The 22,203-nt window shown below is 49.5% G+C and overlaps 2 protein-coding genes and 1 long non-coding RNA gene across 17 annotated transcripts in view; 1 reads left to right on the plus strand and 2 right to left on the minus strand.

Moving 5' to 3' along the window:
• Positions 1–1,347, minus strand: part of ZXDC (ZXD family zinc finger C) — a 41,478-nt gene extending 40,131 nt beyond the window's left edge. For 7 of the 8 annotated variants that reach the window (XR_013448626.1, XM_036077818.2, XM_036077819.2 and 4 more), the window contains exon 1: positions 295–1,346. Coding sequence is in view for 6 of the 8 variants with exons in the window: in XM_036077818.2 (XP_035933711.1) it covers positions 295–1,261 (967 nt within the window). In the remaining 2 variants the exon portion in view is untranslated. Of the gene's footprint in view, positions 1–294 lie in introns of all 8 variants that reach the window. The other variant, XR_013448625.1, reaches the window with a different exon arrangement.
• On the plus strand, positions 1,339–21,806 carry LOC118526537 (uncharacterized). Of its 3 annotated transcripts, none has more exons than XR_013448651.1 (4): positions 1,339–1,649; positions 2,226–2,327; positions 12,097–12,224; positions 19,580–21,806. It is a non-coding gene; the product is annotated as an uncharacterized LOC118526537 (long non-coding RNA). The 3 variants fall into 3 exon arrangements; XR_013448652.1 differs by having other exon boundaries at positions 2,256–2,327; XR_004912665.2 differs by lacking the exon at positions 1,339–1,649 and having other exon boundaries at positions 1,659–2,327.
• The window catches only part of UROC1 (urocanate hydratase 1), a 46,261-nt gene continuing 34,980 nt past the window's right edge, over positions 10,923–22,203 (minus strand). For 5 of the 6 annotated variants that reach the window (XM_078074181.1, XM_078074180.1, XM_078074185.1 and 2 more), the window contains 3 exons: positions 16,190–16,289; positions 14,983–15,081; positions 10,923–12,381 (listed from right to left, as the gene is read on the minus strand). In XM_078074181.1, the coding sequence (XP_077930307.1) occupies positions 11,908–12,381; positions 14,983–15,081; positions 16,190–16,289 (673 nt within the window). In that variant the 3' untranslated portion in view covers positions 10,923–11,907. Of the gene's footprint in view, positions 12,382–13,223; positions 15,082–16,189; positions 16,290–22,203 lie in introns of those variants that run through there. The other variant, XM_036077823.2, reaches the window with a different exon arrangement.

The following is a 22,203-nucleotide window of genomic DNA, read 5'->3' on the forward strand; positions in this document are numbered from 1 at the left end:
CCTGTTGCCTCCACCGCGGGAAAGGAAGGCTGTAATTCTTAGTGCTACCTTTGTCGAAATCCCCACAGCAATGCAGGGTTGAAGTGTCAAATCGAAATCACCTGAAAAGAACTGGAACACAAACACCAGAGTGCTCCATTCCCGCCCCTCACTCTTGGCCCACGGAATTTAAATCCTGCTCAACTGAGCAGCGGAAGGCAGGGCGACGCCGCACCCACTCTGGGCGACTGAATTTGGACCTGGGGCCCCGGGAGCCCCCCGAAGCCCGCCCGCAGGCCCGTGGTGCGCGGTTACCGGGAAAGTCACACTTGTAGGGCCGCTCGGGCTCGAAGTGGGTGCGCTGGTGGGAGCTGAGTTTGGCGTGCGTGGGAAAGCGTTCGGAGCACACCTCGCACTTGAACAAGTTCTCCTGCTCGTGGCCCTTCATGTGCGCCTTGAGGTTGTACACGGTGGTAAACTTCTTCCCGCAGCCGCCCACCGGGCAGCCAAAGGGCCGCAGCTTGTCGTGCGACTGCAGGTGCCGCTTGAGCTTGTAGGAGGTAGTGAAGGCCCAGCCGCAGCCGTCCAGGGGGCACTTGAAGGGCCGCCGGCCCTGGCTGCTACCGTGCGTCAGCAGGTGCACCTTGAGCTGGTGCTTCTTGGCGAAGGAGAGCGCGCATTGCGGCTCGGGACAGCGGTAGCCCGGGGCACCAGAGCCGGGGCCCTGGGGACCGCGGCGGCCCTCAGCCGGGCTCGCGGCCTCCTCGCCCGGCGGCGCGGGCGGGCCCCGGGGAGGCTGGCCGGGCTGCGGCGGCGCGGCGGCCAGCGTGAAGACGCCGTGATCGAAGCGCACCAGCAGGTCCTGGCTGTTGATGGTGACGGTGCCCGCCAGGGCCGCGCCGGACCCGGGGGCGGCGGCTGCGCCGCTGGGGCCCTGCTGGGGGCAAGGGACTGGGCTCGCGCCAGCGCCGGGCCCTACCTCCCGCCGCCCGGGGGCCTCGGCCGCGGCGCCGCGCGCCACTTCCAGCAGCACCACGAAAGAGTCGCCACCGTCCTCGGGGGGCGGGGGGCTCGGCCCCGGGGCCGCCGACGCCGCCCGGGCCTCCCCGCGCAGCGGCCCCGGCCCGCCATCTTCGGGGCCCCGCAGCAGTAGCAGGCGGCGGCGCGCGGGGCCCGGGCTAGGCGGTGGCCCCGGGCCTCGACGGAGTCGGCCGGGGCCGCCGCCGCCGCCATGTTGGGCTCCGCGCGCGGTCGGGGCGGCAAGCAGCTTCGGAAGGTCCATCTTAGGCCCAGCCGCGGCGTTCCAGCCGCCGCCTCGGAGGAAGCGCGGTCCGCCCCGCCCAGCCGTGCGCGACGCCGTGCGGCCGCCGTGACGGGTCGACGCCAAAGCCCGGCGCGGAGCAAGACCGGACTCCGGCCCGGAGCTGCGCGTGCGCGTCAGCCGAGGGGCGCCGCGCGAGGCCTGCCGGGCTGGGGATGGTCGGCGCCGCCCAGGCGCGGCCCCGCGGGTCCTGCTTGCCGCCGAGCCTGGGGACTTCGGCCGACCCCGACCTCCCCAGCTGCGGTCTAACTCCCTGCATGGGGAACGACGCTCGCCTGACTTAACAATCGTATCTTTCATCTGGGTAGTGGATTGGTAATAGCAGCCAGCTATCTTCACACTCACAAATGTGAGGAAACTGAGGCACAGATAGCTTGAGTCCCTTGCCCGAGGTCACATAGCTGGGAACTGGGAGAGTCCGGGTTCGGGCACCAGGCTGGGCTCACTGAACTGCGAACTGCCCAGCTGCCGCTGGCCTTTGGCTCATAGACCTTGCGCGAAGTGCCCCCAGATCCTTCCCCGCCACCCAGCCCCTCCACCGGGACCCCTGCCTACGCTCTTCCAATTGCATTTCCTACTAAACTTTGTACTGTCCCACACCGCCTCAGCCTTTACTCATTGTTGCCTGAACTCCTCCACCCCACCCCCTCAACCCGGATTCAGTCTGGAGTCCCTCCACTTGGCTCCACGTCACTGGCCTACGGACCCAAACCCCTCCTTCACGCCTAGCTTCTTAGGAAAATAACACCGCAGCTGATCCGCAGCCTCCACCACGCCCAACCCCCAATCTAGTCTTCAATAGAGCCGACTTTTGTGATCTTCCCAAAGTGCAAATCAGCTGTGCCCCAGTCACTCCATTGCTCTTATTGCCTAGCTGGTCTCCCCCGCATTTCTCACCACTTCACCCCTTCCTCTACAATCCCAGGGCTCCCCTATCTCTTTCCATTTCCTCCAGCAAGCCGAACTAGTTCTGCTAGACTGCACAGCTGGTCTCTGATTCCTCTGGGAAGACTGGCCTTCTGATCAGGTGCACCCTCACCCAGCCCCTTATTCTCCACCCCACCCTCCGATTTGTTACCTCGTATAGTTCTCAATTGCTGTTGTTTTATTGGCCCCTTTCCTGGATAATTCATTGTCTGTGTACCCCTCTAGAATGTAGACTCATTTAGGACAGGAACTGTGTCGGTCTCATTCACAGCTGTATGCTCAGAAGCTAGTAGTGGAGACTCTCAGTAAATATTTATTAATGAATGCTTTATTATTAACAATTCTTTAAAAATAAGATACATAATATTGAAAAGAATAGGAAACATATATATATAAAATATGAATTTATGCCCCAAATATATTGTTCCCAGGAAAGAATAATCTTTTCAACAAATGGTCTGGGACAACTGGATATCCACACATGAAAGAATGAATTTGGACCCCTACTTCCCACCAGACACAAAAAGTAACTCAAAATGGATCAAGGACCTAAATGTAAGAAGGAAAACTCTTAAACTATTAGGAGAAAACAGTATATCTGTGTGACCTAGGATTAGGGGATGGTTTCCTAGATATGAAACTAAAAGCACAAGCAGTGAAACAAATTGGGCTTTGCCAAAACTGAAAACTCTCTTAGGACAAAGAACACCAAAAAGAAAATGAAAAGACAACCCACAGAATGGGAGAAATATTTGCAAATCCTATATCTGCTAAGCAACTACTACCTAGAATATATTTTTAAAAACCCATGACTCAACAGCAAAAACACAAGCCAATTTAAAAACAAAGGACTTGAATAAACATCTCCCCAGAGATGTACAGATGGCCAATAAGCACATGAGGAGATGTTCAACATCATTACTCATTAGGGAAATGCAAATCAAAACCACAAGGAGATAACATTCCTTATCCACTAATATTAGCAATAACTTTTTAAAATGAAAAAGGAGTGTGAAGATGAAGGAAAAACTGTAACCCTCATTTATGCTGGGAATGTAAAACGGTGAGGCCAGTGTGCAAGAAAGTTTGGCAGTTCCTCAAAAAGTTAAATATAGAATTTCCATATGACCCAGCAATTCCACTCTTAGGCATATACCCAAGAGAAATGAAAACACATTCACACAAAAACTTGTTTGTGAATGGTCATCGTAGCAAAATCAATGCAGAACATTGTTTAGAAGGATCCCATTTGTATAAGGAGGGAAAACTATACCTATGTTCACATGCTTGCACATCCTTTTTATTATGTAGCATTATTCATTATTCATAATGCTACATAATAAAAAGTGGAAACAACCAAGTATCTATCAATAGACAAATGGGTAGACAAAATGCAGCGTATCCACACAGTGGAATATTATTGGGCCATAAAATGGAATGAAGTACTGATAAAGGGTACAACATGAGTGAAACTTGAAAACATGCAAGGGGGAAAAAGCCAGACACAAGACACCACATAGTATAGGATTCCACTCATATGTCCAAAAAAGGTAAATCCATAGAGCCAGAGAGTAGATTAGTGGTTGCCAGGGGATAGAAGAGGAGGGCAAATTGAAAATAACTGCTAAGAGCTACAGTGTTTCTTTTGGGAGTGATGGAAATGCTCTGGAATTAGACAGTGGTGATGGGTACACAACACAGTTGAATATACTAAAAACCACTGACTTGTACACTTTAAAATAGTGACTTTCATGTTCTGATTGGCTCTGCTAAAAATATATTGTTGGGAAAAATCAATGCAGAACATTGTTTAGAAGGATCCCATTTGTATAAGGAGGGAAAATTATACCTATATTCACATGCTTGCACATCCTTAGAAAGTTTCTAGAAAGATACACAAGATACTGCTAGTACTTGTGACTGCTTCTAAAGTGAGGTGGGGAAGGGCATCTTCACTTAATACTTCTCTCCTGTTGGCACTATTTGCTTTTGTTTTAGATCATGAGTGGGATTATTTTTTGTTGTCATTTTATTTTAATTCCAGTGTAATTAACATACAGTGTTATATTAGTTTCCAGTGCACAACATAGTGAGTGATTCAACAATTCTATACATTACTCAGTGCTCATCACAATAAGTGTACTCTTAATCCCCTTCACTATTTCACCTATTCTCCCCCTCCCAGCTCCCCTCTGGTAACCAACAATTTGTTCTCTGTATTTAAGAGTCTAGTTTCTTGTTCATCTTTTTTTCTTTGTCCATTTGTTTCTTAAATTCCACATATGAGTGAAATCAGATGGTATTTGTCTTTCTCTGACTTATTTCACTTAGCATTATACTCTCTAGTTCCATCCAGATCATTGCAAATGGCAAGATTTCATTCTTTTTTACGGCTGAGTAATATTTCATTGTATACATACACCACATCTTCTTTATCCATTCATCTGTCGATGGACACTTGGACTGTTTCCTTATCTTGGCCATTGTAAATAATACCGCTATAAACATAGGGATGTGTGTATTCCTTTAGATTAGTGTTGTCATGTTCTTTGGGTAAATACCTAGTAGTGCAATTGCTGGGTTATAGGGTAGCTCTATTTTTAACTTTTTGAGGAACCTCCATACTGTTTTCCACAGTGGCTGCCCCAGCTTGCATTCCAGCAATAGTGCAGAAGGGGTCCCCTTTCTCCGCATCTTTGCCAACGACCTGTTGTTTCCTGTGTTGTTGATTATAGCCATTCTGACAAGTGTGATGTGATATCTCATTATAGTTTTGATTTGCATTTCCCTGACAATGAGTAGTGGTGAGCATCTATTTATGTCTCTGTTAGGCATCTGTACGTCTTCTTTGAAGAAATGTCTGTTCACGTTTCTGCCCAACTTTTATTGGATTATTTGGTTTTTGGGTGTCGAGTTGTATAAGTTCTTTATATATTGTGTCTACGAACCCTTTATCAGTTATGTCATTTGCAAATATCTTCTCCCATTCCATAGGTTGCCTTTTAGTTTTTTTGATTGTTTCCTTGGCTGTGTAGAAGCTTTTTATTTTGATGTAGTCCCAATAGTTTAATTTTGCTTTTGTTCCCCTTGCCTCAGGAGACATATCTAGAAAAATGTTGCTATAGTCAACGTCAGAGAAATTATTGTCTGTGCTCTCTTTGAGGATTTTTATGGTTTCAGTCTCACATTTAGATCTTTAATCCATTTGAATTTATTTTTGTGTGTGGTGTTAGAAAGTGGTCCAGTTTCATTCTTTTGCATGTAGCTGTCCAGTTTTCCCAACACCATTTGTTGAAGAGACTGTCTTTTTCCCATTGGATATTCCTGCCTCCTTTGTCAAAGTTAATTGACCATATAATCATAGGTTTATTTCTGGGCTCTCTATTCTGTTCCATTCATTGATCTATGTGTCTATTTTTGTGCTAGTACCATACTGTTTTGATGACTACAGCTTTGTAGTCTATCTTGAAATTTAGGATTGTGGTACCTCCAGTTTTGTTCTTCTTTTTCAATATTGCTTTGGCTATTTGAGGTTTTTTTGTGGTTCCATACAAATTATGTTTGTCCTCCCAATCCCTGAGCATGGAATGTTTTTCCATTTCTCTGTGTCATCTTCAATTTCTTTCATCAATGTTTATAGTTTTCAGAGTACAGGTCTTTCACCTCCTTGGTTAAGTTTATTCCCAGGTATTTTATTATTGTTGGTGCAATTATAAATGGGATTGTTGGCTTAATTTGTCTTTCAGCTAGTTCATTATTAGTGTACAGCAATGCAATGAATTTCTATATATTGAGTTTGTATCCTGCGACTTCACTGAACTCATTTATCAGTTCTAATAGTTTTTCTAGAAGTTTTTTGGGGTTTTCTATACATAATATCCTTTCATCTGCAAACAGTGACAGTTTTACTTCTTCCTTACCAATTTGGATACCTTTTATTTCTTTTTATTGTCTGATTGCTGTGGCCAGAATTCCCAGTACTATGTTGAATAAAAGTGGTGAGAGTGGACATCCTGGTCTTGTTCCTGACCTTAGGGGAAAAGCTCTTTGTTTTTCCCCATTGAGTATGATGTTTTTCATATAAGGCCTTTATTATGTTGAGGTATGTTCCCTCTAGAGAGAAGGTTAAAGGTTTTTATCATGAATGGACATTGGACTTTGTCAAGTACTTTTTCTGCATCTATTGAAATGATCACATGGTTTTTATCCTTTCTCTTATTCATGTGATGTATCATATTGATTGATTTGCAAATACTGAATTACCCTTGCATCTCAAGAATAAATCCTACTTGATTGTGGTGAATGATAGTTTTAGTGTATTGTTGGATTCAATTTGCTAATATTTTATTGAGGATTTTTCTATTTTCATCAGAGATATTGGTAACTACAGAGTTCTCAAGATCATGAGTGTTTTTAAAGTAATTTTTATAATTAAATAATTTTTTCCACTATGGAAAATAGTATGGTGGTTCTTCAAAAACTGAACATAGAATTACCATATGACCCAACAATTCCACTTCTGGGTAGATACTGAAAAGAATTGAAAGCAGGGACTCAGTCAGATATTCACAAAGCCATATACCCAGCAGCATTATTCACAGGAGCCAGAAGGTGGAAGCAATCCAGGTGCCCATAGATGGATAAATAGCTAAACAAAATGTGGTTTATGTATGCAACGGGACATCATTCAGTCCTCAAAAGGAAGGAAATTTTGACGCATGTGACAACATGGATGAAACTTGAGGACATTGTGCTACATGAAATAAGCCAGTCACAAAAAGGATAAACCCGGTACGATTCTATTTACATGAGGTCCCTAGAGTTGTCAAATTCATAGAGACAGAAAGTAGGATGGTGGTCACAGGGGCTGGGGTGGAGGGAGGGTGAGTCAGGGCTTAATGGATATGGAGTTTCAATCTGGGAAGATGAAAAAGTTCTGGAGACGGATGGTGGGGATGGGTGCACAATGGTGTGAGCGTACTTCATGCTGCTGGACTGCACTCTTAGAAATGGTTAAAGTGGTAAATATTATGTTATGCATATTTTACCACAATATAATAAAAGAAAATTTTAAAATTTTTAATGAAAAACATTTGGTGGGAATATGGGTGAGTTTCATCTTTTGGATTTTTCAGGTTTTAAAAGATACTTCCAGGGGTGCCTGGGTGCCTCACTGAGTTAAGCCTCTGCCTTCTGCTCAGGTCATGATCTCAGGGTCCTCGGATGGACCCCTGGATTGGGCTCCCTGCTCAGCGGGGAGTCTGCTTCTCCCTCTCCCTCTGGCCCTCCCCCCCACTCCAGCTTACTCTCTCTCTCTTCCAAAAAAATAAAATCTTTTAAAAAAAGATACTTCTGGTATCTTTCATAACACTTTAAAATGGGTGAAATCAACTTTATTGAACATTTGGCAAGGACTCATCTCACTCTTCCTACTGCCTGAGGTTCTCCATCACTGCAAGTAATAGAGCTTATAGTGAGGAGCAGATCTCATGTGCTGGGCTTGAATAGTTGTTGTTCAGTGGTGTCTCAGTCAGAGAGGATCTCTCCAAGCATGTGTGTGTCAGGAGTGGTTTGGGGCAGTCAGGGAGAAGACACAAGGTGCTTGTCATACTTGTTTGCATCTGGGGAGAAATCCCACCAGCCCAGATGTTGCTGGGTGCCCAGTACTATAGCTGGGGGAAAAAGGGTGCAAGAATACCTGACTCCAGGGGTCCCAAACAGACCAGGTTGGGCCACTCACCGCTGACAAAATCCAAAGGCACAGTAACGAGCAGCGGTGAAACAAAGGAATTAATTTACTGAGGCCACCACCGGGAAGACCGCGGACTAGTGTCTCATAGACTGTCTCCAAAGTTCCGAAAATAGTCCCAGTTGATATAAGGAAAATGTGGGGCAAAGGTGGATGGGTACATGCAGGTGGGCCGTGAAGGTTTTATCCTGGGCATGGTCTTGCTGGCTTCAGGGCAGTCCTTATTGCTTCAGGGGGTAGTTTCATTCCCATTAGGGGTTGCTTGGCCGCAAGGGTCTTTTGCCTGAATTAAGAAACAAAATGAAAAGAAGAATTTAATCAATTAGAAAGTACTGACTAAGGTCAAAATGGAGGGAACTGAAGTCCGCTTTGAGCATTCTGATGGCATCCCTGTGGCCTTTGAATTGCCACTGTCCATGTGCAGGGTATCGCAAGTTCTGGAAGGAGTAGGGACGGGCTGCGGTTGGGAGTTCCAACGTGTGTGTTCTTTCCAACACCACTGAGACAGGGAAACTAAAGGGACCCAATGAAAAACTGCTTTTTTCTCCTTTTCTTGCTTCTATTCTTGCTGGGACCTATATGCCTGCCTTACACACACCTCATCGAACAGATAATGTGTGTCCTCCTTGTAAAGGTCAAGGAGTTAATGATTTCTTTGGAGGCTTCCAGCACAATAGGTGGCATCTAAGGAGTGGCCGGTGGTGTCATTATGAATGTTTTCCAAGACCACTGACTCAGCAAGACCCCTGGCTCCAGGGCAGAAGTGACTTACGGAGGACACCTAAACACTTGTCTTTGTTCCTGGATGCCTGAGAAGACACGTGTGCTGAACCACAACCCTTAATAAAAACCCCAGACTCCAAGCAATGATGAGACTCACTCTTTTTTCCTTTCTGAGTCTTCTGGATGCTCTGTCTGTATGCGCTCTCTCGATGTCTGCGATAAACGCTGCTCTCACTTCCTCTCCGCGCATTTGATTTCTATCCAGCATAAAGCCAAGGATCTTCTTGGCTGGTCCTGTAGGAAGCCCTCTGGGTCCTCGGACCTCGCCAGCCTCCATCACCACTAACCAATTAACCCAATTCTGACACTATGTACCTGGAGATTGCCTAGGTAATGGGCTCAGTCCTACAAGACAGCCCCCGCCCCCCACACACATCAGTTTCAAGTCAGCTGTGCTTCTGATTGACCGGCAGTAGATTGGAGGTTCCCATGACCCCCTCCTTGGGTTTGATTCATGTGCTAGAGTGGCTCACAGAACTCAGAGGAACTTTTTTTTTTAAGATTTTATTTCTCTATTATCTATATGAGTGAAAGAGAGAGAATGAGAGAGAAAGCGAGCACGATCCAAGGAGGAGCAGAGGGAGAGGGAGAAGCAGACTCCCCACTGAGCAGGGAGCCCGCTGCAGGGTTCAATCCCAGGACCCTGGGATCATGACCTGAGCCGAAGGCAGACATAACCAACTGAGCCACCCAGGCATCCCTCAGAGGGACATTTTACTTACCAGCTTACCAGTTTATTATAAAAGGAGATAACTCAGGAACAGCCAGATAGAAGAGACACATAGGACAAGGTACGGGGAAGGGGCACAGGGCTTCCATGCCCTCTCAACATGCCATTCTCCCCAAATCTCCATGTGTTCCCCAACACGGAAGCTCTCCTAGCCCTGTCCTTTTGGGTTTCTTTGGTGGCTTCAATATTCAGGCATAACTGATCAAACCATTGGCCACTGATGATTGATTCAACCTCTAGCTCCTCTCCCCTTTCCAGAGGACATGGGGTAGGACTCAAAGTTCCAACCCTCTCATTACTCCTTGGTTCCCCTTGCAACCAGCCATCATCCTTAGGTGTTCTCCAAAAGTCACCTCATTAACATAAACTCAGGCGTACTTGAAAGAAGTTTGTTATGAATATCAGAACACCTTTTTAAAAATGATTTTATTTATTTGAGAGAGAGAGAGGGAGAGAGAATGAGCAGGGGGAAGGACAGGGAGAAGCAGACTCCCCACTGAGCAGGGAGCCCAGTGTGGGGCTTGATCCGAGGACTCTGATCATGATCTGAGCCGAGGGCAGATACTTAAACCGACTGAGCCACCCAGGCGCCCAGAATATCAAAACACCTTGATCACTCTTACCAGTTAGGAAATTCCAAGGGTTTTAGGAGCTCTGTGCCAGAAATGGGAATGAAGACCAAATATGTATTTTTTATTATAAATCAAAATATCACAGAGTGAAAGGAAACTTCTCCATCAGGGATTTCTGTGATGTTAATTTTACCCATCAATTTCAGTGGGCCATTTTAAACATTGTTTCTGGGTATGTCCCTGTGGGTGATTCCAGACAGGATTAGCATTTAAATGGGTGGCTCTTCTGCAAGTAGGTAGGCGTCTGCAATCTGTTGAGGTCTCAGTCTGTTGGGGTCTGAACAGAACAAAAGGCAGAGGAAGAGGAATTCCCTGTTTAATATCCCACTGAGCTGGGACACCTCATTTCATCTTGTCCTGCTCTTAGACGGGGATTTACACCATCTCTTCCCTGGTTCTCAGGCCTTCAGACTTGAACTGAATTATGCCCCTAGCCTTCCCAGTCCTTTAGCTTATGGTTCCATGGGACTGCCATGATATATATAGCAACAACATCTACCTATCTATATATAGACATCTATAGATATCTATATTATATATGTATATATGTTCAGATACATCTCCTACTGGTTCTGTTTATCTAGAGAATGATAATACACAGATATTTGAATCCCAGCAGAGACTACGGGTGACAGAGTGGGAAGCAGGCAGTGTAAGAAACCAGCATCTCAAGCCCAAGAAGGAACAATAGGCACACTTGGCCTCGCCACTGGAGGGCAGTAACGACTGGTAGGTGATGTAGGAAAGATGTTAGAGTTCAAAGCCGACGGTCAAGAAAGAATTCTTGAGACATTTTTGGTGCAAAAGGTGGTTTTATTAAAGCACGGGGACAGGACCCATGGGCAGGAAGAGCTGCACCGGGGTGATGAGGAACGGCCCATTATATACTTTCAGTTTGGGAGGGGGTTAGGGATGGCGTAGGTCTCTAAGGAATTTGGAAGCGGGGCTGGTACAGCAGCTCTGTATGCTGCCAGGAACCCGGGCACCTCTGCCTTCCCATGAGCATCCTCCATGTGCTTCTGTGGTCCTTGTGATCACAGCAGGGTTGCTCTGCTTCCAGGCATCACACCTGAGGGGGCTAGCCCCAAAGAGCCTCCAGCTGATTGCTGATGCAGAGGTGGCAAGGGCACAGTGTCACCTGATCTCTTGGTTTAAGTACACTGAAAATCTGGATATTTAAGTGAAATCTCCCAACTTGTAAAAATTGGTGACAAAGTCAAACATTTTTAAAGAGGGCAAACGAAATGCAGCAGCAGGTCAAGTCTGGCCCCCTGCCCTCCTTGTAGGAACCTACTCAAAAACCTGGGGCAACAGAGCTCCTCACTTGGCTGAGCCCTCCTGAACTGACCGGGGCTGGCCAGCAAGGAAAGCGTCTGATTCCCAGGGAGCCCCCAGGTTCACAGAGGCCAGAGGCTACCCAGGGAGAGGTCCTGACACATTCACAACATCGAATTTTCAAGGCAACTGAAGCCAATGCCAGTCATGGCCAACTGGTTTCTATTTTAATCATTTTGATGAAAACATTTCTCAGTAGACTACATATCTCTGCTTTCTTAAAAATAAGACTAAACTGCACACAGAATCCCTTTGAAAAATATCCAGTTCCTGTGTCTGCCTGAGACACCACCGAACAAGCCATCCTGATCATCCAGTCCACGCGGCTGTGGTCAGCTGTCCCCACTCCCGCTGAGCCCCATGGGGGCCCCACTCTGGATGTCCGGCATCCCTTCTCCCTGGTGGCAGCAGGCAGCAGGCTGACACGCTGTGGCCCAGGGACATAGCCTGCTTACTGGCATGGCTTGGAGTGGAGCCAAGAGGGGGTCTGAGGCCCTTGTACATGGCTAGTTGCCTGCTGAGCCATGGCCTGAAGCTGGCCATTGAACCCTGCCTGCCTGTCCTTAAGGGAAGCTGCTGGATGGGAAAAGAAGGGCAGTCCTGGTCTTAACATTGACATACTCTCTTTGTTTCTCCGTAGGAACAGGGAATATTCACACAGATACAGGCACCAGGGTGCTTTCGTGGAGACTTGTTGACGGACCATGGGAGGATTTAGAACTGAACTTGCTGCATGCAACAGAAGCCCTACAGGGATGGCTTTAACAGGTGAGGCTGGAGTGGGGCCAGCGGGGCTGGTACAGCAGCTCTGTATGCTGCCAGGAACCCGGGCACCTCTGCCTTTCCATGAGCATCCTCTATGTGCTTCTGTGGTCCTTGTGGTCACAGCAGGGTTGCTATGCTTCCAGGCATCACACCTGAGGTCCTGGCAGGGGGAAGGGGTGAGGACAAAAAGCAATCCAGTCCACTTTTATTTAAAAAGCAACAGCTTTCCCAGAGGTCCTACCCTGTAGACTTCCACCTCATCTCACGGCCAGAACTAGGCCAATGGTCACTCCTAATGACAAAGCAGTCCTGAAAATCAACTATGGGGTAATGTATATACTACTGTCCAGAAAAATTTGGACTGTGTAAGGGAAAAGGAGGAAATGGCCACTAGGGAGGAGACAAACAGTGTTGAGTGGTTGAAGACACAGACCCCAGCTAGACTGGCCTCCTCTTTGCAGGTGTAAACGGGGAGGGGTGTCAGGTTCTCTGTGGCTCCTTAGACACCCATCCCCCAATTGCTTTCTCAATTCTGTGTGTAGGGTGGGTCATTTGTCAGTGAGCTCCAGGGGCTGAGCTAAGGCTAGGAAATAATGAGAAGGAGGTTCATGGTCAAAGGTGCCCTGCTTTGCACAGTGAGGTCACGGGGAGGGGGGAGGTCTTCTGGCCTGGACAGCCAGCAAGTGTGGTGGGGCCAGCTCGGCCTGACTCCCTGCATGGCCCTGGATGTTTACAGGGAAGGGAGCAGGTCCCAACGTCAGTAAGTGGGGTGGGAAGGGTGGAAGAAGAGGGGCAGGAAATTCATCCCTTCACTTGGCTCCTTTTTATAACCTGGATGAGAATAAAGCAGAACCACAGTCACCCCTCGACTGAGATGCAGGTGTTACACTCTGTTATACAGCTTAGAAAACTGAGGTTCAGAGAGGCCAAGGTCCCTGAGGTCCTGGCAGGCAGGCAGGGTTAGGAGAAAGCTAAGGACTCCCGGGCCCCCACATCCACCTATTAATTTAGGAGAAATTTTTATTTTATAAAAGAAACATACCCACACATTGGGACTCCAGAAAGCAAGTTTTGGCCTCTATAATCCTTCTCCAATAAATAAATTAACATAAATTAAACAGATCAAAGTTTTATCAGAGTCTTGGCATTTCATTTCTAAAACCTAATTAATTACAAAGGAAAGGGGAAGTGTTGTCCAATCACTGCGTTGTGCATCTGAAACTACTACTGTGAGATTGTGCATCAACTAGACTTCAATTTCAAACAAAGGAAAGGGGATAGCTCATTGGTTGCTAAGGACAGGGAGGCAGTCCCCCAGGCCCCCATCTCCCAGGCCTGGTCCCACAGCAGGGTGAGGCCATGGTCTGCCCTGGATTAGAGGGAGGAGCTAGAAGTCCCCTCCCCAAAGGGGCTTGTTCTGAGGAAGACAAAGGGTTTGGCCTGGGTCCCACTGTGTGAACCAAACAAGACAAATGTCCTCGCCGCAGCAGGCTCTCCTCTGTCATCAGAGGGTACTACCACCTTTGGGGGTCTTTCTCCCCCCTCTCTCCCACCCCCACCCCACTGCTACCTTGTGTCCTCCTCCTGCCTTCGTCTCAGCTCCAGGGGCTAGGTGGTCACAGGGGGAAAGCCAATCATACCCAAAGCCTGCAGCACCCCAGAGGACGGGGGCAATAGGCAACCGGGAGTCGAGGAGGGAGCCCTAAAAGTAGGGGAATCCCTAAAAAAAAGGGTGCCTACTTCAAAAGGAAGGCCTGGAAAAGCATGGCCACATTAACTCCCTTTGCCTGGGTGCTTTGCATCTGAGCCTGGGCTATGGGTCCAGCCACTACCAGGATCAGATATCTGGGGGAGGGGTGCGAAAATGCAGCCTCGGGCCAAACAGGGCTCCTGCAGGACACCTGGTCGCAAACAGGGTTCTGGAGCGGGCCTCCCTCTAAAGGGACTGCGCTGCATTTTCTTGCACTTCATACTGGGCCAGCCATCGGGGGCACCCCTCTTCTCTCCTTTTTTCCCACAAACTACCGTTGACCCTTTAGGGCAGGACCCTGCTTGCCGCCAACCCACCAACCCATGGCCATCCTGCCCATGACACCTTACATGGCTTCTTTCCTTTCTTTCCTAATCCTTTATTACCCTGTCTTCCTCCCTGGACCCTCAAGCCCAGGGCCTGGCCGTGTTCCTTTGGGCCCATGGCTGGAGGCACTGAGATACAGAAAGTATGTCATGGACAGCTAGACAGGCCAGCAGATGGAAAGATAGCTGGATGCATGGATGGGAGGCAGACAGGAGGCAGAGTGATTGATAAAAACCAGGCCAAAGGAGACTCTGCTCCCTTGGTGGAAGAAAGAATGGCAGGGGCTTTGAAGGGACTGGTTGACGCCCAGTATTCATGGCATGCACAGCCCCCAAAAGTTCCTGGAGTCTACTTTGTGGCGGGCTAGAGGATTTGGCCCTGGACGAGACTTTTGCTGCCCTCCCAGGGTTCCCAGGGGTCACGGACAAACGGTCCCATCTCTTCTGGCTTGGGCTGGCTCGTTTGTAAACTGCGGATGGTGGTGCCACGCCCTCCAGGGCATTGAGGGCCAAGTGAGGGCTTGTGTGTGAAACTGCTAACCCAGGAGACAAAGGTGTGTAGTGACAGATGCGCTGTGACTGTGAGGGTGAGGACAGGGACCAAGGGGGGATGAGGGAACCAAGGCCGGCTCTTGGGTTCCCCTCATGGCCGCAGGGCCTGCTGGAGCATGTGCTCATCAGCCACCTCATGCGGGAGTGTCACCACCAAGCCCTTGTTGTCCTGCATCGTCTGGCAGATGATCTCGTAGGCCTTCCGGTTCCCAGACCAACAGCGCCGAGCCACCTGCGGCAGGGTGGGGAGAGAGCAGGGCAGCTGTTGGTGCCAACACCAGCTTCCCAACAGGGCCTTCTGGACACACTGCAGCTGGGCTGCAAATCCCTGCCCTCGCCCACTTTGGGGCCCCTCTGTGCTGTGTGTGGGGCCAGCAGTCTTGTGTGTCTGCCCCATCCCCACCTCTAGCTCAGACCTCCCTCTCTCTTGGCTGGACTATGTATTTAGCCGCCTCTCTGATCTGAAACTGGCCATCCTTCTACCCAGCTTACCCCATGTCCAAGAAAGACCTTGCATTCACGCAGGGGTACCAGGCCAGGTATCCTGGAACCATCCTCAGGGAATCCACATCCATCTCAGCTCTGCCTTAGAATCTCTCACCAATCGGCTTCGTTCTCTCCACCTCAGTCCTCGGGGCTTCCCCGCCCTCCCTGCTGCCATGCTTGCCTCCCCCGTCCCTCCCCTCACTGCTTCGTGGCCCTCAGGATGAAGACCACCCCCTCTACTGGTTAACACCCCTCCAGGGACCCCTCCACCCCACTCTTACGCTCACCCCCTCACCTGACATCCAGCTGTCTGGGCCCCTGCACGCAGAACCCCTCCGCTTCCCCCTCACACCTGCCAGCATGCATCCTCCCCATGACCACCTGGCCCCCCGTTTGTGCTCACCACCCCTTCTCTCGGCCTGTGATGTGGTCACGGGGCAAGAGGGCACCCCCCGCCCCTGCCAGGCCACACATGCACGTGCACAGCCAGAGAGGGTGAGAGCTGCTCGGCCTGACAGAGCTGCCCCCTCTGAGAGGCTGGAAAGAAAGGAGGTCATCAGCACCAACAGTGGGGTACTCTCACTGGGAGGGAATGGCTGGGGGCCCCTGTGGGGACCGAGGCTGGACTGGAGGGGTAGGGCCAGAGGCAGGAAGAGACAAAAGAGATGCAGAAACAGCCCCAAAAGATGCAAGGAGAGACCCAGCAACAGTGGGAGAGGAGACACCAGTAAGCAAGAGCGGCGGGACTGTTTCCTGGGGAAGAAGGGAGAAGAACACTCTCTCGGGTCTGCAGTCTGGAGAGGCAGAACCCCCATTGGAGAGAAGGCCCGTGGAAAGGCCTGGATGTGACTTACTCCGTTGGAGACATCCCAGCTGAGCATCATCTTGGCCTTTTGCTCAGCCTCCTGGGTCCCGTCCAGCATGAGGCCAAATCCTCCATTGATGACCTCACCCCTGCAAGAGACAAAGAGGATTCTAGGCCACTCTCCAGGCCTGCCCCTGCCTGGAGCAGACAGAAGCGCACGCACATTTGGGGAACCCTTTGGAAGCACTGGCTCAAGGAGACAGTGTGGCTGGCCCCTGCAGCCTGGAGTCTGCACCCTCTCCCCAGCCTAGGGGATGCAGGAATCACTGGGCTCTGCACTGCCCACTTGCACCTCCATGCTTTACCCCGTGCACTCCACACCCACCTTCAAGACTCTTGACCATGTCACCTCCCACAGGTGACCTCCTTCTCTGTGGTTCTGAGTGCATCTCATAAAGGCCTGCTTCCTTGGGGGGCTCTTGTGATGCTCAATTCAACTGTCATTCTTCCTGATTTCTCTTTATGCTCTTACTTTTCTTTGCCTCTTCTTTCAGCTTGCTGTAGGTGTATTTTGAGGTCCTGATAACTTGATTTGAAGGCTGAGTTCTTTATTTTCTGTATTTCTTATTTTCTAATGACCAGATTTCTCTGAGCACTGTTTGGACTACCTCCCCTCACAGACGTGATACGTTCATGTGTTCATTCATTTCTTCAGTAGGTGTCGTGGGAATCTTAGTGAAGCATGTTAATGCTATCCAACCTTCCACATGTTTGCCCTGTGGTTCTGTGCCATCAGCTAGGAGCACCCTATCCTTCCTGGCACCCCTGGATCTCCATCCTCACCCTTAGCATCATGATCGGGGCCTGGCTGCCCTTCCTGCTATTAGCATCACTATACCCCTCATACCCCCTTCTGTTACACATGTAGGAAATGCCCTCCCTCTTGCCGGCACTTGCCAGGGCCTTACTGCCAAACACGAACCTGGCAATACAGCCTCCAACCTTTCAGTCCCCACTTCCAGCGAATTTGCTCTTCTTCCTTCTTGCACCCAAAATGTGCACCTAGCTTCTCTAGTCTCAGATCCTTCCGGCCTTACCTGCTTCTCTGCCCCGTTTGGGCTCTACTGTCAATTTCAGCCAGTTCCCACCAAGAAGGTGAGGAGCCCTCTGTTGCAGGAGCCAGCTGAGCTCCCCACTCCCAGCGTGGAAGTCGAGCACCTCTGTGAGTGGCCAACTGCCCCTGCCCTGCCCTCAGCCTGTGTCCCCGAGCTGGGCAGCCCTGTGCCTGTCAGTGGGCTCCCACCATATCTCCCACCAGCCTCCGGGTGGATTCAAGGTCATCATCAGTCACCTGTCGGGGGCTGATGTTGGGTGACAGAGGGGAAAGCAGATGCCAGCCAGTGTCGCCAAGCAAGGACTTCAGCGTGTCCTTTGACCAGAGAGGGCTTTTGGAGATGAGAACTTGATCTTCTGTTTTGGGAGCCTGAAGCCCAGACTGCTAGAGAGCAAAGCTGCTCAGCTCCATGTGACCTCAGCAAACCCTGCCCACTGAGGCAACCTCAGCACACTGAGCCCAGGAAGATGAGACAATAAAGGCAGCACCACGATCAGCAGAGCACGGGCGGTTGCTCACAAATGGAGTTGGGACAACTAACTGTCCCTTTGAGAAAAACAGAAAAATAGAGCCCTATGCCACATAAAGAAAAACTGGTGCCAGATGTACTAAAGAAGGAAAAATTCAAAATTATATGATAAATAAAGTTTAGGAGCATGTTTTTTCTTAACTTGGGAAGGAGGAGGAATGTCTTTTAAAGCAACATTTAAAAAATGAAGGGCCTTTGAATCGCCTGGGTGGTTTAGTCAGTTAAGCATCTGACTCCTGATACTGGCTCAGGTCATGGTCTCAGGGTTGGGAGACCCCACATCATCCATGCTGAGCGGGGAGTCTGCTTGGGATTCTGGGATTCTCTCCCCTTTCCTTTTCCCTCTCCTACCCACTCTGTCCCTTTCCCCTCTCCCTGCTCACACGTACGCTCTCTCTCTCTCTCTAAAATAAATAAAATCTTAAAAAAAAATGAAGAGCCATAATAGAAAAGTTACTGGATAAAGATAAAGCTCCCTGTGAGGAGAGGAGGCCTGCACGGGTGACCCTACCAGAAAGCCTGGCTGCAGGGAAGGTGGTTAGCTCACAGCCCCTAACAATAACTCCTTAGGGTCCTTCTTGGGGCAGAGGCTAAGCACTACCATGGCGAGGGCCTGCCCATTTGGGTCCTTCAATGGCCTTGGCCCCAGAACCCCAGCCCCCGCAGGCGGCAAGACTGGCGGGTGTGCATGGAGACTGAGGGTGCCCCCACTCAATCCTAACCTCCCTTCCTTTCTCAGGTGGTCTTTCCAGTAAGCCTTTTACACACTCTACCTCCGCCCCAGCTTCTGCCTCCTGGAAAACCCAGCCAGCACAGATACAATACACGACGTTCAAACACAAGGGACGTGCACCCAAGACATGCATCTAATGTCTAGAATGGATTAAGAACACCCAACCAATAAGAAAAATCACACAACTCAAAACAAAAACTGGAAGCAAGCAAGTCAAATCAAAACAACAAGGATTTGTCACTTCTTGCTCACCAGTCTGGCAAATCCCATGTGGTAACACCCAGGGTGCTGAGGTTATGCAAACTGGAATTTTTATATAGGGAAATGTGACCACAGCTACCAAAGTTTAAAACACCCACAGTTTTCACCTGCAGTCCCAAACAGCATGCACCTGATAAAGGCTAACATTTATGGGAGGCGTGCCACATCCAGGCCCTGCCCTGGCCCCCTTACAGGTAGCTCGCGGAGTAAGGTTAGCGCATGCATTCGGGCCAGGCCTCCTGCAAAAGTAGCTCATTTTGAAACCTGGGCAAAGTTATTTCTCCACCTGGGTAGCACCTATTTCTTACAGGGGACTGTTGTGGCGATCAGATGAGCTAGCATGTCAATCTAGAAGGCCTTGTACATGTTGTACACAGTACTATGAGCATTAGCCATTCACTATTTAATGTTCATAGCGATTGCTATTGTGATGCGCATTTTGTCAATGAGAAACGAAGCTCAACAAGCTTAACTTGTGCAGAGAAATCAACTTCAGAATCCATGCTCTCAATTGTGCCATGAACTATACATCGAAGATACCCCCCACTGCACTGGAGATTTACGCACACAGAGGGCGAGAACCTTGCAAGCCTTGGTACTCAGAGCGGTTCTCAGGCCTGCAGAAGCGGCATCACCTGAAAGCCAGATGTGCTACTGCTTTATAGGCTGTCAGTGAAGATTCGATAGCGAATGGCTAATGGCCACACCCTCCCTATAAGGACAGGAGACGAGACCTGTGTTTACCAAGCAGACCAACCAGCCTAAAACCAGAGACTGACCACTGACCTCTCCTGCTTTGCAGCCTATGGTCCAAAGGTCCCTGTGCACACCGGGCTGTGGGTGCCCTCTCGAAACACAAGCAGACAGCAAGGACCACTGGACAGACAGCATGAGCACAGACTCCAAGCAAGCAACCAGAAAGAGGGGCTCCAAGGAGACAGAGGAAGAGGAAGATGACACACAGATGATGCAGATTGTCTTGGAAATGGAAGTGCTCCAAAACAGGGAGACAGTAGATGATATAAAAACTGAAAGCAGGGGTGCCTGGGTGGCTCATATGGTTGAGCGTCTGCCTTCAGCTCAGGTCATCATCTCAGGGTCCTGGGATCGAGTCCTACGTCGTCAGGCTCCCTGCTCAGTGGGGAGCCTTCTTCTCCTGCTCCCCCTGCCCCTCCCCACTGCTCCTGCTTGCGCACTCTCTCTCTGTCAAATAAATAAATAAACAAATAAATACTGAGAGCATATCACGAAATAGCAGCAGGAGCTTATAACTTAGAAATGGGTTTGTGTAGAACAAAGAAAAAAATTAACTGACGAGTTGAAAGTGATTTCCTCCTGGAGCAGGAATGGTTGAGGTACAGATTTTTTTCCCTGCTGATTTTGCAGTAAGCCTTTCGGGAACATCTGATGGATTAAATTATGTGGGTGTGTGCAGTCCTGTCTGCAAAGCCTCGGGGGCAGCTGGAGGGTGGGAGCAACTTGGGAATTGGCAGGGAGTATTCCCTCTCTTGGGAGCTCCCCCTTCAGGGGGTCCTGCCATGAGACCCTCATGTCATGGATGCTTTCTCAGGCCAGTTCTGCTCTGATCCCTCCTGCCCCCTGTGGCTCAGTTGGCAATGACAGGTGGATCCTGGGAGGTGACAGATCTGGGTTCAGATCCTGACTCCACCACCAGCTCATGTTACTCAACCTCATTCTCTTCACCTCCAGCACCAATTCAGCAAATCCAGTGACAAAATGCGAGGTACCCCACAACCAGGCACTCTCCGTTCTGGTTTTCTCTAGCCTGTGTATCGGAAAAAACACATACTCCCGTCACATTTTCCATTAATTAGAGCCGCCTGACTGGGCTACAGCTCGGAATTCTGGCCTCGAAGCCAGCCGATCGGAATGCTCTGGGAAGCTCCAGTGCTGAAGGACTTGGCTGTGGAGGGCAAGGCCAGGCTCAGTCTGGCCAGAACGGGCTCAGAGGTCAGTTCAGAGATGGCTGGCCAGAAAGCTGCCTTCCTCTCTGAAGCGGCAGCGCCCCCTGCTGCCCCGGAGAGCCAGGAGTCCAACTTGGCGGGAGAGCCCAGACCTGAGAGCTTCCCAGGTCTGGGAAGAGGGGACAGCTGGACAGCTGCAGCTCATTAACATCCTGGTGCCTCAGTTTCCTCATCTGTAAAATGTATTTGCTTCTACGATTAGGTGAGAGCATAGATCCAAAGAGTTTAGTAAATGCTTGCCACGCCATCCATGTACAATAAATATTAGTTGTTCATTATTCTTTGTGGATTTGATATTGTGATTTATAATAAAAGATATATATTTGGTCTTAGTCCCATTTCTGGCACAGAGCTCTTAAAATACTTGGAATTTTGTAAGCACTGAGAGCGGGTAAAGTGTCTTTTGTTATGTGAATGAGGTGACTTTTGGATCGCATCTAAGGAATGGGGGCGGGGGTGCTAGTTTCTAGTGGAACCAACCATATTGCTACGGGATTGGAACTTTCAGTCCCACCTCCCAGACTTCCAGTGAGGGGAAAGGGGCTGGAGGTTGAATCTGGGGTCAATGATTTAGTCAATCATGCCTAAATAATGAAGCCTCCATTAATACCTAAAAGGACAGGTTTGGAGAGGTTCTAGGCTGGGAACCAGAACACTTCCATGTGCCACAGTGCCAGGCCCCAAACTCTGCAAGGACAGAAGCTCTTTTGTTTGGGACCTCCCCCTATGTACCTCTTTATCTGGCTATTCACTTGTACCCTTTGATATCCTTTGTAATAAACTGGTTTCCTGAGTTCTGTGAGCTGCTCGAGCACATTAATGGAACCCAGGGAGGCTACTATGGGAACCTCTGATTTGTAGCCCGTCGGTCAGATGCACAGGGGACAACCTAGACTTGCAATCGGCATCTGAGGTGGTGGCATCCTTGTGGGACTGAGCCCTTACCCTGTGGGATCTGGTTTTGTCTCTGAGCAGATGGTGTCAGAATTGAGTTGAATTGTGGACACCCAAGGGGTGTTGGAGAACTGCCCAGTGGTGTGGGAAAGCCCCCACATGCTAGAATTAGGGTGCAGAATTATAGCAGACCTCTTCATGATGGAACTGCCACTGTCAGCCGGAATAAGACCCTTCTACAAACCCCAATTTCCTCATGGCACAGACTGGGAACAGACCTGGCAGGGCAGAGCTGTGAGCTGGGGACCCAGGAGAGGCCAGAATCCAGGTCTCCCGCCTCCCAGCCCAGCTGCCCAGGGCACATCAGTGGAGAAGGCCCGGGCCAGGATAGCACTGAGAATTCCTGAGAAAACATTTGTGAAAACAAAGGGGAAACTGACACGATAAGTGTAGGGATGGTTTTTACAGCTTTTGTGTCCAGTGCGACAGGTGAGACTCTGAAAGGTAGAGTGGCTCGGCCATGTCCTGTGATTTCCTGTTCACATGA

Source organism: Halichoerus grypus, chromosome 1 (genome assembly GCF_964656455.1).
Source record: "Halichoerus grypus chromosome 1, mHalGry1.hap1.1, whole genome shotgun sequence".
Taxonomy (NCBI): Eukaryota; Metazoa; Chordata; class Mammalia; order Carnivora; family Phocidae; genus Halichoerus; species Halichoerus grypus.